The 22,984-nt window shown below is 46.9% G+C and overlaps 1 protein-coding gene across 1 annotated transcript in view; it reads left to right on the plus strand.

Moving 5' to 3' along the window:
* Positions 1–22,984, plus strand: part of LRIT1 (leucine rich repeat, Ig-like and transmembrane domains 1) — a 236,499-nt gene that overhangs the window by 179,643 nt on the left and 33,872 nt on the right. The window contains exon 3 of the mRNA XM_069610817.1: positions 11,535–11,840. Within this exon, the coding sequence (XP_069466918.1) occupies positions 11,535–11,840 (306 nt within the window). The remainder of the gene's footprint in view (positions 1–11,534; positions 11,841–22,984) is intronic.

The following is a 22,984-nucleotide window of genomic DNA, read 5'->3' on the forward strand; positions in this document are numbered from 1 at the left end:
TGCAATGCAATATTTCCAATAAAAGAAGCCTGTTGTGGTATAGGTACTATAGCACTTAGACAACAGCGGAATTTGTAGCAAAACTAGCAACAAAGACTGAAAGCGGAAATGATGCAGTAGTGTGATTAGCGCAATAGAATACATATTGCTAAACACATAATACATACAACAATAGCAGGCACGGTTAAAACGCTTCTCCCAGAAACATAGAAAAGTCAAAAGTTTAAAAAGCACACAAATACACAGAAATACACATCAATAAACTTCAGGATAACTACAGAATCCAGTCTAAGGTGATTAACGCTAGGCACTGAGCATCCACTATATGTCCCAATGTGCAGGCGACTATTAACCATGAAAGGTGCTAATCGGCGAGTGTGGAGTGAGGCTCACCTGACAGCTCGAAGGGCTGCCAGAGTCCAACTCTATCCCCTCGCTGCCACACTGTGTAGACAATTTGTTGATAAAACACGTCGAGATCAGGGCCATCTTAAGCAATTATGGGGCCCAAACCAAAGGAATTAAGTGATCAGGAATATCTGGTGGCACACCCCCCCACCATGATCACAACCTATAGGTTGATATGCTGCCTCGCAGCATTCAAAATAAGCAGGTTTACCCCCTTTAAGTCCCGTTACCCTCTTCATTCTTGCTCTAACCAGAATAATAAACAAGTAGCATTTGAATGCCAACATTAGCAATCTACAAAGTGGTTACTTCTATTCTAGTATAGAAACAGGATACTTTTTATCAATAGCATCCGGGAAGGTATGCAGCCTGTAGTATTAATACAGGACTGTATGTAAAAGGTGCATGTAACCCAGAATAGACAGAGAACTCACATTAGCTGCCTCAGAGAATGCAAAAGTGCTCAAGCATGGATTGAGTAGACAATTGTAAGGAAGGAGAAAGCTACACATAGCATAGCATGTATAGTGAATGCAGATTAGAAGCAACCATGAAGGTGTCTCTATCCAGACAGACTTAGATTAGAAGTGGGACATGGTTTTCAAATAGTATTGCCATTAGAGATCAAGTGAACAAGCGCCTAATGGTGTGCAGTATATAAATGCTCACTATTATAGTGGAAGCAACCCTGTAACCAGTGAAACCACGAGTGAGACTTTTATGAAGATCATACCCTGTGAAGGAAATCACTCTGAAGGGCTGACAATTTTGAAAGGTTTAGGGACTGGCAATTCTGAGAGGTTAGGCAATAAAATATTAAATGAGATGCCCAGGATCACACATTGCTTAATGTGTGAAGCTGGAATTTGTGCCAACTATGCTATTTCTGCATTTGAACACTTTCCTTTCCAGCTCTTACCATGTACTAAAACAATCTCATTTTATAAAACTGACTTGCAAAGTACTCAAATCACATTTCCAAACCTGACAATTTTTAAAACCAAAACATTACAAAAAGGGTGTTATGCAAAATGGGAATGATTCTAGCTTCATTCTCTCCATCATAAAGGGAAGTATATAAATACCAGCATACCAATCGATATGATTTAACAGATTTAATCTAGGTATGGCTTTTGTACTTTTAAGCTTTAAATACTTCCAAAACAATGGCTTGTGAAATTGCCATTGATAAACATGCATAAAAACATTTGACTTTTATACAAAAAGCAACAAGTTTTTTGTGTCACAGAAGCAGACCTTAAAATATGCTTGCCCAAGGCCTCCCAACATCTGGTCCGCTCTCTCCTGTCTACCACCCCTTCCACTCAAATGGCCTACATAAGAAGAAATATCAAGTAATGAATTAAACGATGCCCCCAGCATGCAAGAAGGCAAACCTCACAGAAGACAGCACAGTAATGCAAGAGATATGATATTATTTGATAAGGATCACTGTATCGTCTGCTGGCAAAGCCAGGATACAAGCATGAGCACTTTGGTTCCACAGTCTTGAATTTGGATACATATTCACCTCTTGGACTAATAGTTTATGCTCATCTTGGGGAGGGATTGCCTAGGTTTTAGAACGCCCCATCTGAACAAACCAATTTCTAGAACTTCAACATACGAATGACATGTTAGTTTTTTTTAGCAACGCCTATCTGGTGCAGGAAACTTGCTGATAATAGCACCTCTTATGCTGCAAAACCAAGTACATATCTAGGTATGTTTATAAACTTCAGACATAGGAAAGGTTCAGCCAGTAATGCTGGAATGTGCTCTTCTAATCTGTCATATGAACACATATCTCTGCAATGAGTGCTTAACACAATGAGCTAACTTCTGAACCATTGTGGCACTCAATTTATCAATATGTATTTCAACTTTGGCTATTGCACATGATCAACATAATTTCCACAGGAAGGAAAGAATGCTACAGAAGTCGTGCCCTACGGAACAAACTATGTATTCCACAGTGAACACAGAAAACATTACATGATTAATTGATCAAGGCAGAATATACTTGTCAAAACAGACAGGCAATAGGTTTAGCGCTCTAGCAGCATGCCATAATATCTCCTGGCATGTGCTATTTAAGTCTTGTGAACAATGGAATCTTACTTTAGATCACACAGCCTTGGGGAGGCCCCCTCCAAGGTGGGGTCCCCCTCCATGGTGGGGGCCCCCTCCATGATGGGGGCCCTGGGCAAATGCCCCCTTTGCCCTCCCATAAAACGTCTCTGGTTGAGATAGTCTTTGTCAGGGGGAGGGGGCACTCATTTAACTCCTTAATTATGGAAAAAGATGAATACGTCTGGTGATGAGCCCAAAGGGTCACAAAAAGCCCTTCACATTTTCAGTTAGATCTCAGCTAATGGCAATCACATGACTTTGGACCTTGGCCCCAGTTCGGTATAACAGAAGCCCCACCTTTGTGGCAATTAGTCTCAGACCCGGTGGACAGAAAGAAAATAGCTACTCGAACAATCAGAGCCAGATTCTAGTCCAGAACAGCTGAACGCAAGGATTAAATGTGGATTAACTCTTTCCGACAATCCACCCACACAGCACCTCCAAGCTGCAGGCTCTGTAGTTCACATACTTTAATGTGAACAGTCTCCAATGCAAGCGAACAGTGAGGAACGGAATGAGGAATAAAATGAAGAGTTTGCTAATGTGCCTAAACCCACAGAAAACGTACAGGCAGGCAGGCGCTATGAATCCTTGCTCCGCGCCAAACAGCACCAAACAGGAAAACTGGTTTGCCTCACCAGACTAATAATAATAATAATAGGCATTATACAGTATCTCCGTATCTCAACCTGTTGCCTTTGCAGTTCTATCACTGCAACCTCTTCATGCAGAATGAGAAGCACCCTGCAAATATGGAGAGTGGCTTTCTCATGAGGCTTCCAAAGCAAAGTATGGTGCCACTGCATGAGCAACTGTGATAGATTAGGCACAACTGCCTTCTTTTGTGCAAATACATTTTCAGGCATGTGTAATTTGACATTTCACCTTGTGAGCATCTCTTGCACAAGTTGTTGCAATTGCAAACATATTATTAATCTCTGTTCCTACCAAGTTGATTCAAGCAACAAGCGTAACTGGTCATTTCATAAAGCAGACACCTCATTTGTCGTATTACAGGGCTCCACAAAATTAGCATGGCAGTTTAGCAGCTGCAGTCACTATAGCAACACATCTTAAAACTCTTACAAGATATTTTTGCAGTGTGGTTTTTACCCGAAGAACAGTTGAATATAACAGCCATTTGTGGCATGACACGCATCCTCTTGACTAGCTGAGAAACATTTTGGGGGTGGTGCATTAACAGCTGAGCTTTCAGACTCTGGGCTTCATTGACATTCTCTGTGCAGTGACACACATGTTATCTGATATTTGAGAGTGGCTCAACATAACAGTCATTCAGCAGTCAACAGATTTAACAGAAGTCAGCAAGCAAAATAAAATAAAAATGGTGGCAATATATAGTGATTTAGGCAACCACCCATGGTGGGAAAACTATGTGGTGTGGCTTTACATGGATAAATACACCTATGAGGTGAAATAGATGGCAGGTTGATCCAATATTTGAAACATTAAGAAATACAATGTAGTAATCTAATAAGTATGCCTCATTTAACAAACAGAATCAGTGACCACAAAAGGGTGAACTGGAGGAAGCAGATGTATAATGCTGTGTTCTCCTAGGGCCGCCAGGAGGAGAGATGTGTTAATCCTCTTCTCCTGGGGTGCATTTGAGTACTATAGTTCTGGGCTCTGAGGCCCTGGTCCATACTCCTTCAGATGCATCCTCAGCATGGATCTGATATATATTATGCCTCATCCTCACTTAACATCCTCATCTTCAGTCCCATGCACCTACCACTTTGGTGGTGATAGTGTGCGGTACAAATATCCTTTAACATTAACATTCATTTGATTCTCCAACTTGGCGATGCTAGCTACAGCATTCCCTATAGGTAAACAAAATCACCATATGTAACAACACACATTATTATTGTCTTTTGTCCTAATGCTAGTGGGCATCACCTTCTTGGTCTGCCAAGGTAAATATATTATAATGTATGCACAGTCTAACCCCCAGCCAGCTCTCTGAGCTCTCTGTATGTCCTCATCCTCTTCATTGTTACTGTGCAGTAAACAAGACAGAAGAGTGTAGGAATACAAACTGGCAGTGTGAATGAGGGTTTTAAGGTGCACTGCTGAATTGTTTTTTCAGTGTGGAAAGTATTAATATTTCTCAGGTTGAGCGAGTGAGTTTGTAAATTTGCTTGCATTTATGGAAATCTAATGCTGGCCTTATAACAGCATTCTGGACAACCTGGTTACATGGACATAGATGTCATAGGAAGACCTGCATATTGAGAGTTTGCAGTAAGGAAAGTGTGGTTCAGGCAGTTCCCTGATGGTAGCTTGGGAACCGAGCAGGAGGAGTGTGTCTTTTTCTCCTTCACTTTAGACAATTGATTCTGATATATTCCTGTACTGCATCTAGACAAAGGCCCACTTAAGATTGTTGGATGGAGGGGTTACTGAGGCTCTGCTACTAACAGTACCCAGCAACAAATGTAAGCTACCCAATGAGTCACAAATACATTTTCAGGAACCCAATATTTAATAAACTAACTTCTTAAACAACCCACATTTAAAGCAATGGTACAATGAAACTAAATAAACACTTGGGAAAAGAAAATTGCAGCCGGACAATGTCATGAAACTTCAAATTATTTAACTGCAGACTAACATTTAGGACAAGAAAACCACACTGATATTTTCACAGGCTTGGAGACGTTCAGCTTCTTTACTAAAATGCAGAACTGAAAGGTGATGGCAGGAAGGTTATCAAAAATTCACAGCCACTGATAATTGTTCTGGGCAACCCGCCAGACCACCGGTTTTCGGCCTGCCATCCTATTACAGAAGGGAAAGGGCCATATGTAAATAAGGCTTGGTCCCACCCCTATAGGGCCAGTCCAGCTCAAACTGCCTGCTCACATCCCTCCTGTGCAAGACCCCAAGCAACACCAGATATGTTTCAAACTTACTGGCTGTCATAAGTGAGGTGCAGCTTGGGTGTCTAGGCACAGCAGGCTCAGGCTTGATTTGTTTAGTAAAATGACTGGAGGGTGAACATGCTCGATCAATTTAATTTAAACCAGGGGTAACTGTATCATTATTATAGTGAAGAAGATATCCGAAAGACTGTCATTCTTACCATTGGATAACACTGCTGAGTGCAGATTATGAAATCTACACAAAGATGTAAGTGTATAATTTGTTGGTGGTAATTTCCACAATCATAGCAAAATAATAGATATGATTTATCTAAGGCCAACATATAGCAGCAAATACTGAATTCTCAATATAAGCTGCACATGTGGTGGTCGACGACTCATGCTAGTACTAGATGCAGAAAATGCATTTGAACTGGTGAACTGATAGTTTTTAGGGCACATTTTGAAAGAACAGGTTTCTCTTCCTAGTTGACCAGGTCTCCTGAGTCTCTGTACCGTGGGGCTAATGAAAAATTTCTGTGGCATGGAAAAAATGGCAGAAGGGTTCTGTTGTAGTCGGGAGACTGGCAAGAATTTCTACTCATATGTTAGTGTCTAGTGAGCTACTAGAGGCTAGGATACAGCAGGATAGCTAAGTTGGAGGCTTTTTAGCATTGGGTTTCCATAAGATAAGGCTACATCCAAATGATAGTGCACTGATCCTCGAACCGTAGGCATGGAATTTAAGGAACATGCAGAAGTAGTCAGGAGTGTTTCTTCTGTTGCTGAATATAAATAAACACGTACAAGAAAGAAACCATATTGATAAACACAAATAAAACTATTCTGCCAATTGAGATATTCGCAAGCTATTAGGAGTCCCTAAAATATATATTCAGGAGTTAAGATCAATAATGTCAACCAGGCTTTGTTTCAGCTACAGTATAGAAATTTGCTAGGAAAGATCCAAATGCCAATCAACTAAAGACAGTGCATGTCGCCACTTTAAAACTGTTTTGCCTCATTTCAGTTGTCAAATATCAACTGTTCCATTGGCCAGATCTCGATGGACCAAACCATGACGCCTTAGGACCAGGACAACTGGGCACTTCCAGACATGGAGAGTGGCAATCTAGTGGCAGCCACAGGGTATTTATGTAGATTAAATTAGCCAGGCGATGTTAGCTCATAAGGGGCAACATTGTTAGTATCTTGGTGTACGTTGTAAAAAAGTGTGATTTTAATTTTGTTTACAACCTTCAGTAGTAGGGGAATGGTTAAGGTTTGAAGGATTAGCAAATATGCTCACCTCAGGGACAAATCGAGAAAAAAGTTAAAAGCTCTGGTAAAATTAATGGAAACCCTCTTTTGGGCAACCCCAGCTACCATCACTTCCTAGCTCTGCAGATCCAAAATGGAACACCGCAGGTATAAAAGACATTGTCGATTTAGGCAACTTGCAGATTAGGTAATTTGGGGAATATGTGGATGGTGATTTTGATGACACAAGTTTGCATTTTACAAATACTTGGAATTGCATCGTTTTTCGCAAGAATAGAACAACAAAATAGGGGATTCTTCTAACTTTGCTGCATGCGCCTCCTTCGACTGCTTGAAGGTGAAAGCTTAGCAGATCTTCACAGATCAAGAAGTAACAGAGAGACATTGTCGTTATGTAAAGCAATCGAGGTAAGCACTGAGTATTGGAGGACATTTTGCATGAAATTGCATGCCATCAATGTAAGTACTAATTTAATTTGAATTCAGTTTTAATAAATATATCGATTGCACTATCTCCTTGAATGAATTTCTGAAATGTTCCAGGGAGCTAAAGAATCAGGCTAAATGCCTGTTCGAAAAATGTAACTGCAGAGGGCTGGATCTCTTTATCCAAAGGAAAATGAGTAAGGCACTCAAAGGGAGTTATTTATTGCTAAGTTATCATAATTTACTGCATACTCCCGTGTGTATGCCTTTTCATTTAACCAGCTCTATTCGAGTTAAGAACTTCACAAGTCAAGGAAATGTGGTTAATAATCTGGAAGGCCGTATTATCCTGCATACAATTGATTTTCAAATATAGGAAAATCTTTCCTGTTATTGTCAAAGTAGACTGATATCAAACCTAATTCTAGTCTACTCAGATCCATACCTAAAGTGGGTGGAAGCACAAAAATAGGATTGATTGCAAATGCAGTCTTCAATTAGAGATAGCTGATGAGACACCATGCCCTTTCTCGTATCATTATCAAACAATATTATGTGAACCAAATTTTGCTTATAAGCTGAAATCATAGGGCTTAAAGGGAACCCTGCAAATCCGCAATCAAATCCCTTGAACAAAGCCAACACTAGCACTACAAAAGTAGACACTTTTACATTTTAACCTGAAGACCAACTTCAGATTTATCAATCATTAACTGTTCTGTAAATACAAACTTGCTCCAGTTTATATCCCCCGAGTACTATTTCAAGTACCATTTTCTTTGTTGTTTGCACAAAGCTTGTAACCTTGGTTTTTCTGGTGGTTACATCTAGGGCAATTTCACATGAAAATTCCCAGATAGAATTGCCACTACTTTGCAAGCATATGTGGATGACTTTGAATAAACTGCTTTGTCCACATTGGCTACGCAATTCATAAGGGTGTTTCCAATTTTGGGAAGGTAAATATTAATAATAGGTAAAATCTCATTCCAAATTGGTCATATACATATTAAAGAGACTAGGAACTAACATGCACCCCTTCCTACCTGCCTTAGTCCTCTATTAGTGGGATAGGCCCTCATTATTCAATTTTTATAGCCATATTTATATGCAGGAGACCGATTATCTTTAATAGGTCACTAGCCATGCTCTAAATGTCACAACCTGTCCCAGTCAACTCATCTGAAAGCTTGGAGTAATCTAAAAATGCTTTGAGTTACACATTGAGTCGATTGTTTGTGAATGCTAATCTTTTGTTTACTCTGAATACCTTTTATCATGCATGATTCACTTTGCACTTTTAGTACTTTGGTATTTTTATATGTTTTCCTTTTTGTTGATGAAATGGCTGACTATTATTGTTGAACCTTGGAATAACAAAAAAAGTGCTTCCTCGCACTCTGAAAAATAATAGGCATATTATGGGAGCTATCTAATTCAACTGGACCATGTTCTTACAGCTCAACTTGATTTCTCACCATCGTCTTCACCCAAATATTTTGTGAATACTGCTGTGACAAACAAAGCAATCAAGAGTTCATGAGAACACTATTAATAATAGTGATGAAACCAATTGTATAACCAATTGTATAACAATATACAATACATTACAACCATTGTTCAACAGAATATCCGATATAGACAGTGTCCTTAACAATGGAGCACAAGTTGGGTGGATGTTTGCCCAGAAGTACATTCAGACAAATGTTCTACTGCAAAGCCAGTGCAAAGTCACTTTGCACTGCAAAAATACACTTTGCGCTGCTCTATGAATCAGGGTGTTTGTTGGCAATGTAAAGTCACTTTGCACCATGTTGAAAATTCCATGAATCAGGCCCATAGTGTTATACCACTTGATTTCCTCCATCATCACTATGGTGTAAATGGTTAATGTACCATAGTGAGTCATATGATCATCCAGAATTTTTAAGCATGGACAAAAGGGACATTCTTTTTAGGCATTTCATGGGTTTCATGGGTACAGTGGTAAGAAGAAAGCAGCAAGATGCTCACCTTATCATATACTCACAATGTGTCGCTGTAAAAATATGTTCCACTGTGTTGAACTAACGCACAAGCACTTGTCTTCTGAACAGTAAAAAAAAAAATAGACATATATTTTAAATTTTAAAATGTTAATTTACACCTCAGAGGTGGAGATAAAAATTGTAGGTGATGCATTCGAGAAATTTGACTCCAAATACATATGATGGTATTACAGAGGTAATAGATTGGAATACCGCCAGAAGTATTTTCTTTACACAACTCTGAATTGGTTGGTCAGTGGTATTTTCTGAATATGCAACATCGGTGGCCGTACATTTAGGAAACAGATACAAATATATTCCAATTTGAATCAATCATAAAAAAATCTTCCATATGTAAAGTGACTCTGATTTCAAACATTTGTATCTACAATATCATCCTATACATATAAATCTGATCTCTCACATCCTTATACCTACAAAAAAGTACATCTCATTAGTATAATACTGATACTTTCGAGTGGTTTTTAGACTCAACCCTAATTTCATACACAGGCTCGTAAAACACGATATAACATTCACAATTGTTTGTTTGCGTCTTTCTCCAGACGGCAACGATTTGTTGTGGAGGAGGACAGGGCTATGACAGCTGCGCTTTAAGAATGTAGTGGCTTCGAGGTAGACCTGAAAGGACTTCATCATTAAGGGTCCGGCAGTAACCGAGCCGGTGATACCGGCCAGTTGGCACCAGACCCGTAAAGATTTACCGGCACTTGACTTGCCGATAACACCTGGGGGATTCCACCCGGGCTTGTACTTTGAAATGTTTCACCCCATGCAGTCTCTCCGGGTTCCTCTTCAGTCAAGTTGAGCTCAGAAGGTGCCAGAGCCCAGCGGTTCACACAGCAGTGGACAAACTGAAGACGACGTTAATAACGGTGCCGGTACTTCCTTGACAGTCTGCCTACCGTGGCTGCTGTGCCCGGCAGGGTCAGACCTGTCCAGCAGTTGTTTCCGAACCTGCAAGGTTATAATGAGGTGTCTTGTGTAGTACTAGGGGTAGTCTTTTCAGTCGTTTTCCCTAGCGTCTGAAGAACTGCAATTTTTACTGTTACTGGCCAACTCAAAATGACTCCCAAGTATTTTTCTTTGTTGTTCTGAACATTTTGTGATGTGTATAGCGGAAGTACCTAAAACCATGTGTTCTAACCACAGCCAGATTTTTTAATTACGGATTCCTTGTATCGCCCCCTTTTGTCATTAATTAAACACTTGGCCTCATTACACGGATGGCGGAGAACCATGGTGCTCTTAGCACCATGGTTCATGCCGGTAAAATACCGGCACCGCCTTGGCGGAAAGGGGAATTACCGCCCCATTCCAAGGTTGGCGGGGCGGTAATTCCCCCTTCCACCATTGCCCTTCCCCATTCCCATTTTTGCCCCATAGGGCATAATGGGAATGGCCGCTATAATTGACCTTGGCAATCCACTTTCACCATACTGGTTTTGCTTTCATGGTGGTGTTAAAAGAGGAATGACATATTGATGGATTTGATCTATGTTGGTGTAGAGTTGTTATATTGTTGCCAAAAATCTAAGGCACCTCATGTTTCCTTAGCTTTAATGCTGTGTGCAATTGATAAGTGGAGTGGTCAGTGTTCATACCAACTGGGTGGCATAACATGATGTATGGAAAATGCTTGTGCAAAATGTAGTGCACTGTCAAACCCCAAATCATGAATAAATACCCTCTCCCAAGATTGTTGCACCTAGAAAAGCGCAGGGCGAGCTAACACCACCATCTCACAGAAAGTATGAAATGACTCGAAACGCAATGGGTATAAGGCCTGTTTGTGGATGTGTAATTGGAACAAAAGACCTTGTGCAGGCCAGCCCACTAGAGAAGCGTGCCAGCCTCAGTGTACACTTATTTAGGAAGCTCTTCCAGACTCACTTTTATGTCCAACGTCTCCTTTATTATATGTTCCACTGACTCTGGGGTTATATTGTGATCACACATGCTGCATTTGCATGAATATATTTTGTTGTCTTGTTCAGAATTGAACATCTTCTTAAACAAGGGCAAATACAGTAACAATCAAATATGTTCAAATGGCGTGTCCATGGAGTCATATTGTCTCCTGTCTTAGGTCAGGTTGTGTAGATGGCATTGGTCACGATGCTACTTTTGGTTATAATCAAAACATCACTTTTAGTGGACAAGCTCTAACGCAAGTTCCCCACATTACATTTAATAAGCAGCTAACACATTTCAAAGATGTCACTGATGACCTAGTGACCATACATTTTACAACCTGCCTACATCGTTTAGCAACTGTCTGATTTCTTTTTTGTCATTGCTTACTGATTTTGTCAGACTAACGGGTGCACCGCCATGTTTTTCTTTACAGGTTTGCAGGACAATCCTTGGGCATGTGACTGCAGCTTGTATGAAATGGTGCACTTCTTAAACTTTCGGTCTCCTTTGGTCGCACTCATCGAGTCGAGGTTGAAATGTTTCACCCCACGCAGTCTCTCCGGGTTCCTCTTCAGTCAAGTTGAGCTCAGAAGGTGCCAGAGCCCAGTGGTTCACACAGCAGTGGACAAAATGAAAACGACGTTGGGCAGTACAGTGTTACTGCGATGTGGCACCACAGGGGTTCCTATTCCGGAGCTCAGCTGGAGAAGGGCAGATGGATACCAGCTTAATGGAACAGGTGAGCGTGACTGCTGACTCCTGGGAAACATCTGCAGTCTCAATAATAGGCTTTCCAGAGGTATTGATGTTTTCTCCATCATCTATTTATTGGAATCCATTAACTCCTTCCTTTAATTCTCTGGTGCTCTTTGGCGCATGAGCAGTATGTACCTCTGTTTATTTGGAGGGTGTCCCACCAGGCAATGCACACATTACAACACTCTGAAGGCAGCATTCCCACTGGCAGGAGCCCTTCCCAGCACTTCTGGTGAACTGCCAGTGAGATGGGAAAGAGCATTGTTGCATGCCACTAATTAATGCAGATCACCCGCAGGCTCGGCTGGTCCTCTATACTAAACAAATATGATGTATCCGTCAATAAATCATTGTGGATTATGTAGGGAGTGCCCACAGGTCTCTCAAAGTCCAGCAGTGTTTGTGTGTGTGTTGGGGGGGAGGGGTGGGGTCCCAGAAGTCCAAGTGGAGGGGTCCAGTTGGAAACCTCAAAACTGCCTCCATCTACCAGAGGCATTTTTCCCAGAAGACCTGAACTGGGAACCACTGGGTGGAAATGGCTAGGTCAGTGGGTACATGCAGCACTTGTGCTTTATCCCTTATGCCCAGGTAGAGTGTGATGTATTTTGTAGCCATCCTTCACTATGGATTTTTTGCCCAGTGGTAGTATTTACCACCAGCCTAGGTCGGCAGTACATATAATGCAATAAGTGCCTACATTTCAATCCGTATTAATATATGCAGTGTAGAATCCTGCTGCTCATCACCAAAAACCAAAAGCAGTGCCAAAATGCTGAGAGAAACGGCATAGTATCACCATCACAAAAATGTGGCCTTCAAGCAAAGAAACCTCTGGGTTTTTATAGGGTTTTACTCAATGAGCCTTATACAGAAAAGTCACTATGATACATTTAGTTGCTACATTAACAAAGGAGTTCCTAACAGTACATCCTCCGGCTTTGGATGGCATTGCTTTACTGCACCATTTGAGACCTTACGATTCTGATCGGCCTACCCTAGCCTGATTTCCATATGGTCTTTCTGAAGGGGCCCCTGAGGGACCCTTGTGTATGGAAACAAGGCACAATCACCACACACGAACTGATACGCCAGACACGAGGTTGTATTCCCAAAAACTAGGGTTTATTGCAAAGCAAATAGTCTCACTTGGCCAACTGGGTCCCACGCCCCGCGACGTGTGTTTCCAGACCCCGGGGGACGCAAGAGAGAGAGAATCGTACAACAGTTACATATATACAAAACAGGCATCTTACAATCAGTGGTGACACATTCAATACCGCCCATAATGTATTTCCTTTGAACTGGGTTCGATGATTGACAATTGTGACGATATGACACCTTCAGACATTTATTTAGCAACAGTTTGCAATTTCATGAGCCTGCAGACACAATTCTTTGTTATAAGAACACATTGCTTCTGTTCTCTGCAAGCAAGCTGCGTGCAGGGAGAGACACATTCCAGGCCTCGCTATCTCCTAGTTTCTATTCGTGTACTGGGGGTTAACTTGCACTCCAGGGCTCTATAGGGCTCAGGAAAGGGGGGCCGCAAAGAAGAGCATAATTCAAGCCATTTAATGTTCGCTTCTAACATTTCTACTGTATTAACGAGACTAGCTGGCACCTGTGAACTGATTAAAATGCCTCGCTGCTTACTTCCAAGGACTTGTGATGGAGGAGACCGGGCATTTCTGTCTGGGTTTCAGCGTTATGTTTCAACATGTCTCTCGCGGCCTTGCACTTTACATGAACAATAATGTACTAGTGGAGCAGAATAAGTTTTCAGCAAAGCAGTTTTAACAGAAAGCAAAAGGCAAACGTTAGAAAACAAAATGGCGATTTCAGTCACTTCAAAATGGCTGCACTTTAGTCAAGCTTATGGCTATATATTTCTAATACTAAACACATGATGGTATGAAAATTGAGTGCACTGAGTGGACCTGCTGCAGTATCGTGCTGGCATTTTATTCTCAAGGCTATACTCTCCCAAAAAAACAAACAAGGAGACTTTTTCAGTGGAACTTGCAAATAAAATGTGTATGTCCCGGATAGGAAAATGCCCCCCACCGTAAATAATGGAGCCACAGAAAAGACGTGGGGATCATTTTTAAATATTGTGCCTTGAAGTAGAAAGGTCATGTATTCTAGTTTCCCAGTGAGAATCATTTCATTCACTTAAATATGCTCGACAGCATAGTTGCCCAAGAATATTGTCTCTCTTTACAAGTTTGGCGGTAGCCTTGCCGGTGAAACCGTCAGGCTGCCACCAAACTTGCATTTTTTCCGGCACCCGCGAATGGGGAATTTCCAGATCATTCCGGCCCTGCTGGACCTGGTATTGCCCATCCGCGGGTGCTGGAAAAAAATGCTCCCCATTCCCATAGGGCTCAGTGGGAATGGGGAGGTCGGATGGACCGGCACCATTCGAAATGGTGCCGGTGCATCCGACATGCTCTGCTCGTGGGTGCTGGTGTGCCCGCCAAACCAGTCCTGGCAGATGGGAAGGCACCCGCGAGCAGAACTCGTAGTTTGCCGGTCCTGTAACAACGGTACCGGCAAGCTTACCGGTACCGTTGTTACCCGACCAGCAAACTCATAATGAGGGCCATTGTATTCATGTGAAATTAAAACAACGCTAAAATGTATACAACATTTTTTTAACAACCTCTTTTAAAATTGTCACTGTCATAATGGAATCAATGTTTGATCTGTGACTTGTGATCCAACTCAATTCTCCTCTGCCAATATACTGATTACTTTTCATAAGGAATCTGCCATCTTTGGCTCGCCAGATATTTTGAACATCAATTCTCGTGAGCCTTGTCCAGGATAGTCAATGGGAAGGATGATAGGAATGGTAGTCCAAACCATCAAGAGAGCTGCAAGTTGCAGGTTCCTCTTCGATACAGAGCGAAAAATAATGCATGTGTGCAGTTATACAGTGCCTAAAGTAAGAGAAAGCCATGTAATGATTCTGTCTCTTGGCTATCGCATGAACATTGCAGGTCTGAATTTTTCCAGTAACCAAATTTACTGGTCAATTCCTTAGCTTGAAATAATCGGCTCTGGATTTTGAAATCTTTTTGTTGTTTCTCCAAACCAGACAGCTCATGTAGATTGTGTTGCCCTTTGCTCCCATGAAGCCTACTGTCTGACTTGACTAATTGCCTCGTTGAAACAGACCAATAGCTGTATTTTCTGGCTGTAGTTTTGATCCATAGCCCAAGGTTCACTAAATTACTATCAGTTATGCTCTCATTCGCTATACAGAGCTATTTCCTGTATTTCCACAATTGCCTCTCTCCATAGGTAGACGTCAGATTTCTTTACCTTTCTGACATGCAGTTAAGGCAATCTTTTCTGGAATCATATTGTTTGCTTAATGGTCTAGAGTTGCTCACTTACTTAGGCCCAATTGAGTGTGTAGGACAGCTACTGATATTCAGTTTGTGCGTTCTGGCTCCAGAGGCACACCTGCTCGTGAAGTGCCTCCTAATAATAATAATAATAATAATAAAACTGCTTTAAGATGTGCCTGCATCCTCAGAGGCATTTCATCTACGAGCATTGACACATATGGTCACATGGGATGGAACATAAGGGCCTAAAACAGAGCCTTTTTAATGTCCTCAAAATTAACATGAGGATAAGAGCATTTGTTGTGTTGGCCCATGGGTGCCATTTTAGTGACAACTTCTGTAGACACATATTTATCCTATGGCTGTGTATGCATATCCATATGCCTTAAAGATCTGACATTATTCCCTCCTTTTGTATGTTTCCGGCATTGTGATTTGCTGAAGGTCAAACTTGTGTGTGCATTAGTTGCAATCGGTTGCCTGGGCTATCAATTAAATGGAAAAAGTTCCAGATGACCCAGTCTTGACAGAATAGTTTTTGTTTGCTGTTTTTTTTCTTTTTAGCGTGTATCCATTTTGTGTTAAGTACTTTAACAATTGTTTATTTTGACCTGCATTGCTGTGGAACTAAATGGCTGTCCTTTAGTTATGGTATTAGGTTTAATGGGACATTTTAGTTGCTATTGGCATGTGGCAGTCAAAAACTACTGGTTCCTCCATTAGCTATCGTAATTCTATTGGTGCCCGGGAGAGAAGTGCAATGTCACCAGCATAAATCAGTATGGCGTACGGGTACACCTTCATTCCTTCTGGAAAAACCTGCATTTTTTTTTCTGTGGGAAAAACCTGCATTTTGTGTAATAAATTCATCAGATCTTGTACATATGCATGTAACAGCCTAGATCCTCCCTAGCTTGGTTGGGAATATAGCTCAGGGCCTACAAGCTTGTCTTGGAAGCAAGGTTGCACAGGTTCAAATCCCTGTCCCACGCGTAGAGTCTGGTCTTACTTAGGTTGTTTAAATAGGTTCTAACGTGCAAGGTAAAACAGAATCATCTACTATTAAGTACCAAAGGGAATTGAAATGTGCTGTGTGCGCCACAACCTTTACTCCCACAATCTCCTCTGTGATAAAACTGCTTTAAGATGTGTCTGCAAATGTCAATTAACCTCCCCCTCAAGTAACTTAGCTGGGGAGGGGAATAGTGATGGGGGTAATTACTGAGCACCTATGAATTCAGAAATGCTGGCCCAAAAGATAGATCACTCCATCAGAAATGTTTCTAGGATGTCAGCTAAGAAGTGGACAATCTTTTCTATTGAATCTTGAATATCCCAAGCACAGATCTTGTATGTAGGTGATTTTGCAGGCTTGTTATTTAATTATTTTCCAAGAGGGAAGAGAAAGTAAAGAAGCATGTGACCCATGGGGACTAGGGGGGGATGGGTGGATGGAGTACCAAAGTACCAACAATGCATTAAACTGAATATTCGGTGTAGTACCCATGACAGTATTCCATCTTATTGTGGTGGTTTTCTCCAAAGAGAAGAGGCAAGTTTGTCACAGAGCATGCATGAATGTGGGCTAGTGTTTTAAAGTCACTTTGATGGTCTATAGTCTTTGGACTACATCACAGTTGTTTAAGGCAAGTTTTCTAACTGCACAAAAGCCTGTTAGATATCCCAGTCAAAAACAAAGCTGCACACACCAGAATGCCTTGTCCTTTTTTACACTCTGTTTTGGTGACAAAGTGACCCGTATTCCAAAATGATTACCCCTCTACAAACAGAAGATTTTCTAAATCTATAGTGTTTTATTTGGCTTAAAAGTGTTTTGAGGAAGCAAGGACAATTAATTAATTTTGTGCACACAGAGCATTATGAATTGCTGCTAGTCCTGTTACTCTGAGTTCTTCTCTTCTTCATCAACATCTTCTCTCATTTGAGGGTGAGCTTCCACATGAGAGGCAGTGCTTTGAGTTGTTTAGAGGATAGGCAATGGAAAAAGCTTGAGCTCTAAACCAATCAAAGGACTTGAACCTGGTCCAAGTGTCCTTTAATGGGAACACCTCACACCCGTTCTTCCTGTGCTCAGAGGGAAGCAAACTAGATATGAAGTTAGAGACAGCACAAACTGTGATAGGAGCAGAAGTACCTAACATAGTTGAGTTGTCATATGTCATTACCTCATCATTAGTATTACTTGCCACAGTCCTTACTCATTTAAGGCTCTATTGGGCAGAAATCTATTGGGCCATGGCAGAGGAAAACTGTACTGTGGGTCCTAAGATTTAGGCATAGCCCTATTTGGAAAAGAGATGGCATGAAAACAGAAGAAGTGGCCTCTGTTACCCCATGGTATCATGGGAAAGACATATTAAGCGAAATCCAGAATTCCATTATGAAGGCATCAAGTAGTGAAGGTCTGCATACATCAGATATCACTCTTCTAGTTGTTCTAAATTTTTTAAGAAAGTGCCATATTTCTATATTGTTCTGCATAGACAAGGAGTACATCAACTTGGTTCTAAACACTAAGTGGTAAAGTAGACGACTTAAGACCCTTACTTTCAACCACGAAAATGTACAACTAACAGGCCGATTCATGGAATAATTAGCGCGGCACAAGTGGGCAAAAACGTGCGAATCGCAGTGGAATTGCGAAAATCGCAGTGCAAGTGCGATAATCGCACGAAAAGCAGCGCACATCGATTCCTGGAAGGGCATGCGCGAAAAAACCATCTGATGTGCGCTAAAAAAGTGTGCGCCGCACGTTGGCGCTCAGGCCATCTAACGGCGTGCGCCAGGCCACAGCGAAAATCGCACAGGCCACAGCGAAAATCGCACATAGCGCGGCGCATGCAACAAAAGTAGGCGGAACACGGGGCGTAACTCTCGGAATGGGGAACAACTTGCCAAAATGTGGGCGTCACGGGGGAAGTACAGGGTGCAAGTGCGAGGGACGCCCACACGCTCGCCTACAACACGTATTCATGGAATCGAATAGGGCAAAACAGCGCACGGTCAAACCAGCGCACAGGCACAAACACGACCGCCACAAGAAAGCAGGCGGTAGCGTCCCTGCGCCTGTAAAAAATGTGTGCCAAAAGGTGGGCCAACAAATAGCACCTATATACAGCTATGATGAATGTCCTATACTGTGGCCCTCCAGGACAAAAGACGTGCAAAGGGGTACCGACAAACAAGGACACCCGCTGACTGAAAAATAACGTGTGCGTGTATTTCGGGGTGCGCGGGAAGTTTCACACGCAAATTGGCTGGGTACGTGGATTCCAGGGGTGCGCGGGAAGTTCCACACGCGATTTGGCTGGGTACGTGGATTTCAGGGGTGCGCGGGAAGTTCCACACGCGATTTGGCCGGGTACGTGGATTTCAGGGGTGCGCGGGAAGTTCAACACGCGATTTGGCCGGGTACGTGGATTTCAGGGGTGCGCGGGAAGTTCCACACGCGATTTGGCCGGGTACGTGGATTTCAGGGGTGCGCGGGAAGTTCCACACGCGATTTGGCCGGGTACGTGGATTTCAGGGGTGCGCGGGAAGTTCAACACGCGATTTGGCCGCATACGTGGATTTCAGGGGTGCGCGGGAAGTTCAACACACGATTTGGCCGGGTACGTGGATTTCAGGGGTGCGCAGGAAGTTCCACACGCGATTTGGCCGGGTACGTGGATTTCAGGGGTGCGCGGGAAGTTCCACACGCGATTTGGCCGGGTACGTGGATTTCAGGGGTGCGCGGGAAGTTCAACACGCGATTTGGCCGGGTACGTGGATTTCAGGGGTGCGCGGGAAGTTCAACACGCGATTTGGCCGGGTACGTGGATTTCAGGGGTGCGCGGGAAGTTCAACACGTGATTTGGCTGGGTACGTGAATTTTAGGGTTGCGCGGGAAGTTCCACATGCGATTTGGCCGGGTACGTGGATTTCAGGGGTGCGCGGGAAGTTCAGCACGCGATTTGGCTGGGTACGTGGATTTCAGGGGTGCGCGGGAAGTTCAACACGCGATTTGGCTGGGTACGTGGATTTCAGGGGTGCGCGGGAAGTTCCACACGCGATTTGGCCGGGTACGTGGATTTCAGAGGTGCGCAGGAAGTTCAACACGCGATTTGGCTGGGTATGTGGATTTCAGGGGTGCGCGCGAAGTTTCACACGCGATTTGGCTGGTTACGTGGATTCCAGGGGTGCGCGGGAAGGTTCACACGCGATTTTGCTGGGTACGTGTATTTCGGTGTTGCGGGGGAATGCTACACATGATATGGCCAGGTGGGTCCCCCCAGGTGTTCCCTCTACACCCTCCACGGCCCCTGCAGGCAGCCCACACCACAGCTCATGTCCCACAGGCAACCCATCCTCCATGGCCATGCCCACCAGCCAACCCACATGTCATCTTGCACCACTGATCACCAACACATGTCTCCCACCACCCCCACCCCCCAGCCACCAGGGGCACCCTCCACCAGGCCCCCACTCATGTCTCCCACCACCCCCACCCCCCAGCCACCAGGGGCACCCTCCACCAGGCCCCCACCCATGTCTCCCACCACCCCTTCCCCCCAGCAGTCAGGGGCAGCCTCCACCAGGCCCCCACTCATGTCTCCCACCACCCCCACCCCCCAGCAGTCAGGGGCAGCCTCTACCAGGACCCCACCCATGTCTCCCACCACCCCCAGCCACCAGGGGCACCCTCCACCAGGCCCCCACTCATGTCTCCCACCACCCCCACCCCCCAGCCACCAGGGGCACCCTCCACCAGGCCCCCACTCATGTCCCCTATTACCCCCACCCCCCAGCAGTCAGGGGCAGCCTCCATCAGGCACCCACTCATGTCCCCTATTACCCCCACCCCCCCGCAGTGCAGGGGCACCCTCCACCAGGCCCCCACTCATGTCTCCCACCACCCCCACCCCCCAGCCACCAGGGGCAGCCTCCACCTGGCCCCCACTCATGTCTCCCACCACCCCCACCCCCCAGCCACCAGGGGCAGCCTCCACCTGGCCCCCACTCATGTCTCCCACCACCCCCAGCCACCAGGGGCAGCCTCCACCAGGCCCCCACTCATGTCTCCCACCATCCCCAGCCACCAGGGGCAGCCTCCACCAGGCCCCCACTCATGTCTCCCACCATCCCCACCCCCCAGCCACCAGGGGCAGCCTCCACCAGGCCCCCACTCATGTCTCCCACCACCCCCACCCCCCAGCCACCAGGGGCACCCTCCACCAGGCCCCCACTCATGTCTCCCACCACCCCCACCCCCCAGCCACCAGGGGCACCCTCCACCAGGCCCCCACTCATGTCTCCCACCACCCCCACCCCCAGCCACCAGGGGCAGCCTCCACCAGGCCCCCACTCATGTCTCCCACCCCCCAGCCACCAGGGGCAGCCTCCACCAGGCCCCCACTCATGTCTCCCACCACCCCCACCCCCCAGCAGTCAGGGGCAGCCTCCACCAGGCCCCCACTCATGTCTCCCACCACCCCCACCCCCCAGCAGTCAGGGGCAGCCTCCACCAGGCCCCCACTCAGGTCTCCCACCACCCCCCACCCCCAGCCACCAGGGGCACCCTCCACCAGGCCCCCACCCATGTCACCCACCACCCCCACCCCCCAGCAGTCAGGGGCAGCCTCCACCAGGCCCCCACTCATGTCCCCTATTACCCCCACCCCCCAGCAGTCAGGGGCAGCCTCCACCAGGCCCCCACTCATGTCTCCCACCACTCCCAGCCACCAGGGGCAGCCTCGACCAGGCCCCCACTCATGTCCCCTATTACCCCCACCCCCCGCAGTGCAGGGGCAGCCTCCACCAGGCCCCCACTCATGTCTCCCACCACCCCCACCCCCCAGCAGTCACGGGCAGCCTCCACCAGGCCCCCACTCATGTCCCCTATTACCCCCACCCCCCAGCAGTCAGGGGCAGCCTCCACCAGGCCCCCACTCATGTCTCCCACCACCCCCACCCCCCAGCCACCAGGGGCACCCTCCACCAGGCCCCCACCCATGTCACCCACCACCCCCACCCCCCAGCAGTCAGGGGCAGCCTCCACCAGGCCCCCACTCATGTCCCCTATTACCCCCACCCCCCAGCAGTCAGGGGCAGCCTCCACCAGGCCCCCACTCATGTCTCCCACCACCTCCACCCCCCAGCAGTCAGGGGCAGCCTCCACCAGGCCCCCACTCATGTCCCCTATTACCCCCACCCCCCCGCAGTGCAGGGGCACCCTCCACCAGGCCCCCACTCATGTCTCCCACCACCCCCAGCCACCAGGGGCAGCCTCCACCAGGCCCCCACTCATGTCTCCCACCACCCCCACCCCCCAGCCACCAGGGGCAGCCTCCACCAGGCCCCCACTCATTTCTCCCACCACCCCCCAGCCACCAGGGGCACCCTCCACCAGGCCCCCACCCATGTCACCCACCACCCCCACCCCCCAGCAGTCAGGGGCAGCCTCCACCAGGCCCCCACTCATGTCCCCTATTACCCCCCCCCAGCAGTCAGGGGCAGCCTCCACCAGGCCCCCACTCATGTCTCCCACCACCCCCACCCCCCAGCCACCAGGGGCAGCCTCCACCAGGCCCCCACTCATGTCCCCTATTACCCCCACCCCCCGCAGTGCAGGGGCAGCCTCCACCAGGCCCCCACTCATGTCTCCCACCACCCCCACCCCCCAGCAGTCAGGGGCAGCCTCCACCAGGCCCCCACTCAGGTCTCCCACCACCCCCCCAGCCACCAGGGGCACCCTCCACCAGGCCCCCACCCATGTCACCCACCACCCCCACCGCCCAGCAGTCAGGGGCAGCCTCCACCAGGCCCCCACTCATGTCTCCCACCACCCCCACCCCCCAGCAGTCAGGGGCAGCCTCCACCAGGCCCCCACTCATGTCTCCCACCAACCCCACCCCCCAGCAGTCAGGGGCAGCCTCCACCAGGCCCCCACTCATGTCTCCCACCACCCCCACCCCCCAGCAGTCAGGGGCAGCCTCCACCAGGCCCCCTCTCATGTCTCCCACCACCCCCCACACCCCAGCCACCAGGGGCACCCTCCACCAGGCCCCCACCCATGTCACCCACCACCCCCACCCCCCAGCAGTCAGGGGCAGCCTCCATCAGGCCCCCATTCATGTCTCCCACCACCCCCACCCCCCAGCAGTCAGGGGCAGCCTCCACCAGGCCCCCACTCATGTTTCCCACCACCCCCACCCCCCAGCAGTCAGGGGCAGCCTCCACCAGGCCCCCACTCATGTCTCCCACCATCCCCACCCCTCAGCAGTCAGGGGCAGCCTCCACCAGGCCCCCACTCATGTCTCCCACCACCCCCACCCCCCAGCCACCAGGGGCAGCCTCCACCAGGCCCCCACTCATGTCTCCCACCACCCCCACCCCCCAGTCACCAGGGGCAGCCTCCACCAGGCCCCCACTCATGTCTCCCACCACCCCCACCCCCCAGCAGTCAGGGGCAGCCTTCACCAGGCCCCCACTCATGTCCCCTATTACCCCCACCCCCCCGCAGTGCAGGGGCACCCTCCACCAGGCCCCCACTCATGTCTCCCACCACCCCCACCCCCCAGCCACCAGGGGCAGCCTCCACCAGGCCCCCACTCATGTCTCCCACCACCCCCACCCCCCAGCAGTCAGGGGCAGCCTCCACCAGGCCCCCACTCATGTCCCCTATTACCCCCACCCCCCCGCAGTGCAGGGGCAGCCTCCACCAGGCCCCCACTCATGTCTCCCACCACCCCCACCCCCCAGCCGTGCAATT

Source organism: Ambystoma mexicanum, chromosome 8, assembly GCF_040938575.1.
Source record: "Ambystoma mexicanum isolate Mex_15411 chromosome 8, UKY_AmexF1_1, whole genome shotgun sequence".
NCBI classification, from domain to species: Eukaryota; Metazoa; Chordata; class Amphibia; order Caudata; family Ambystomatidae; genus Ambystoma; species Ambystoma mexicanum.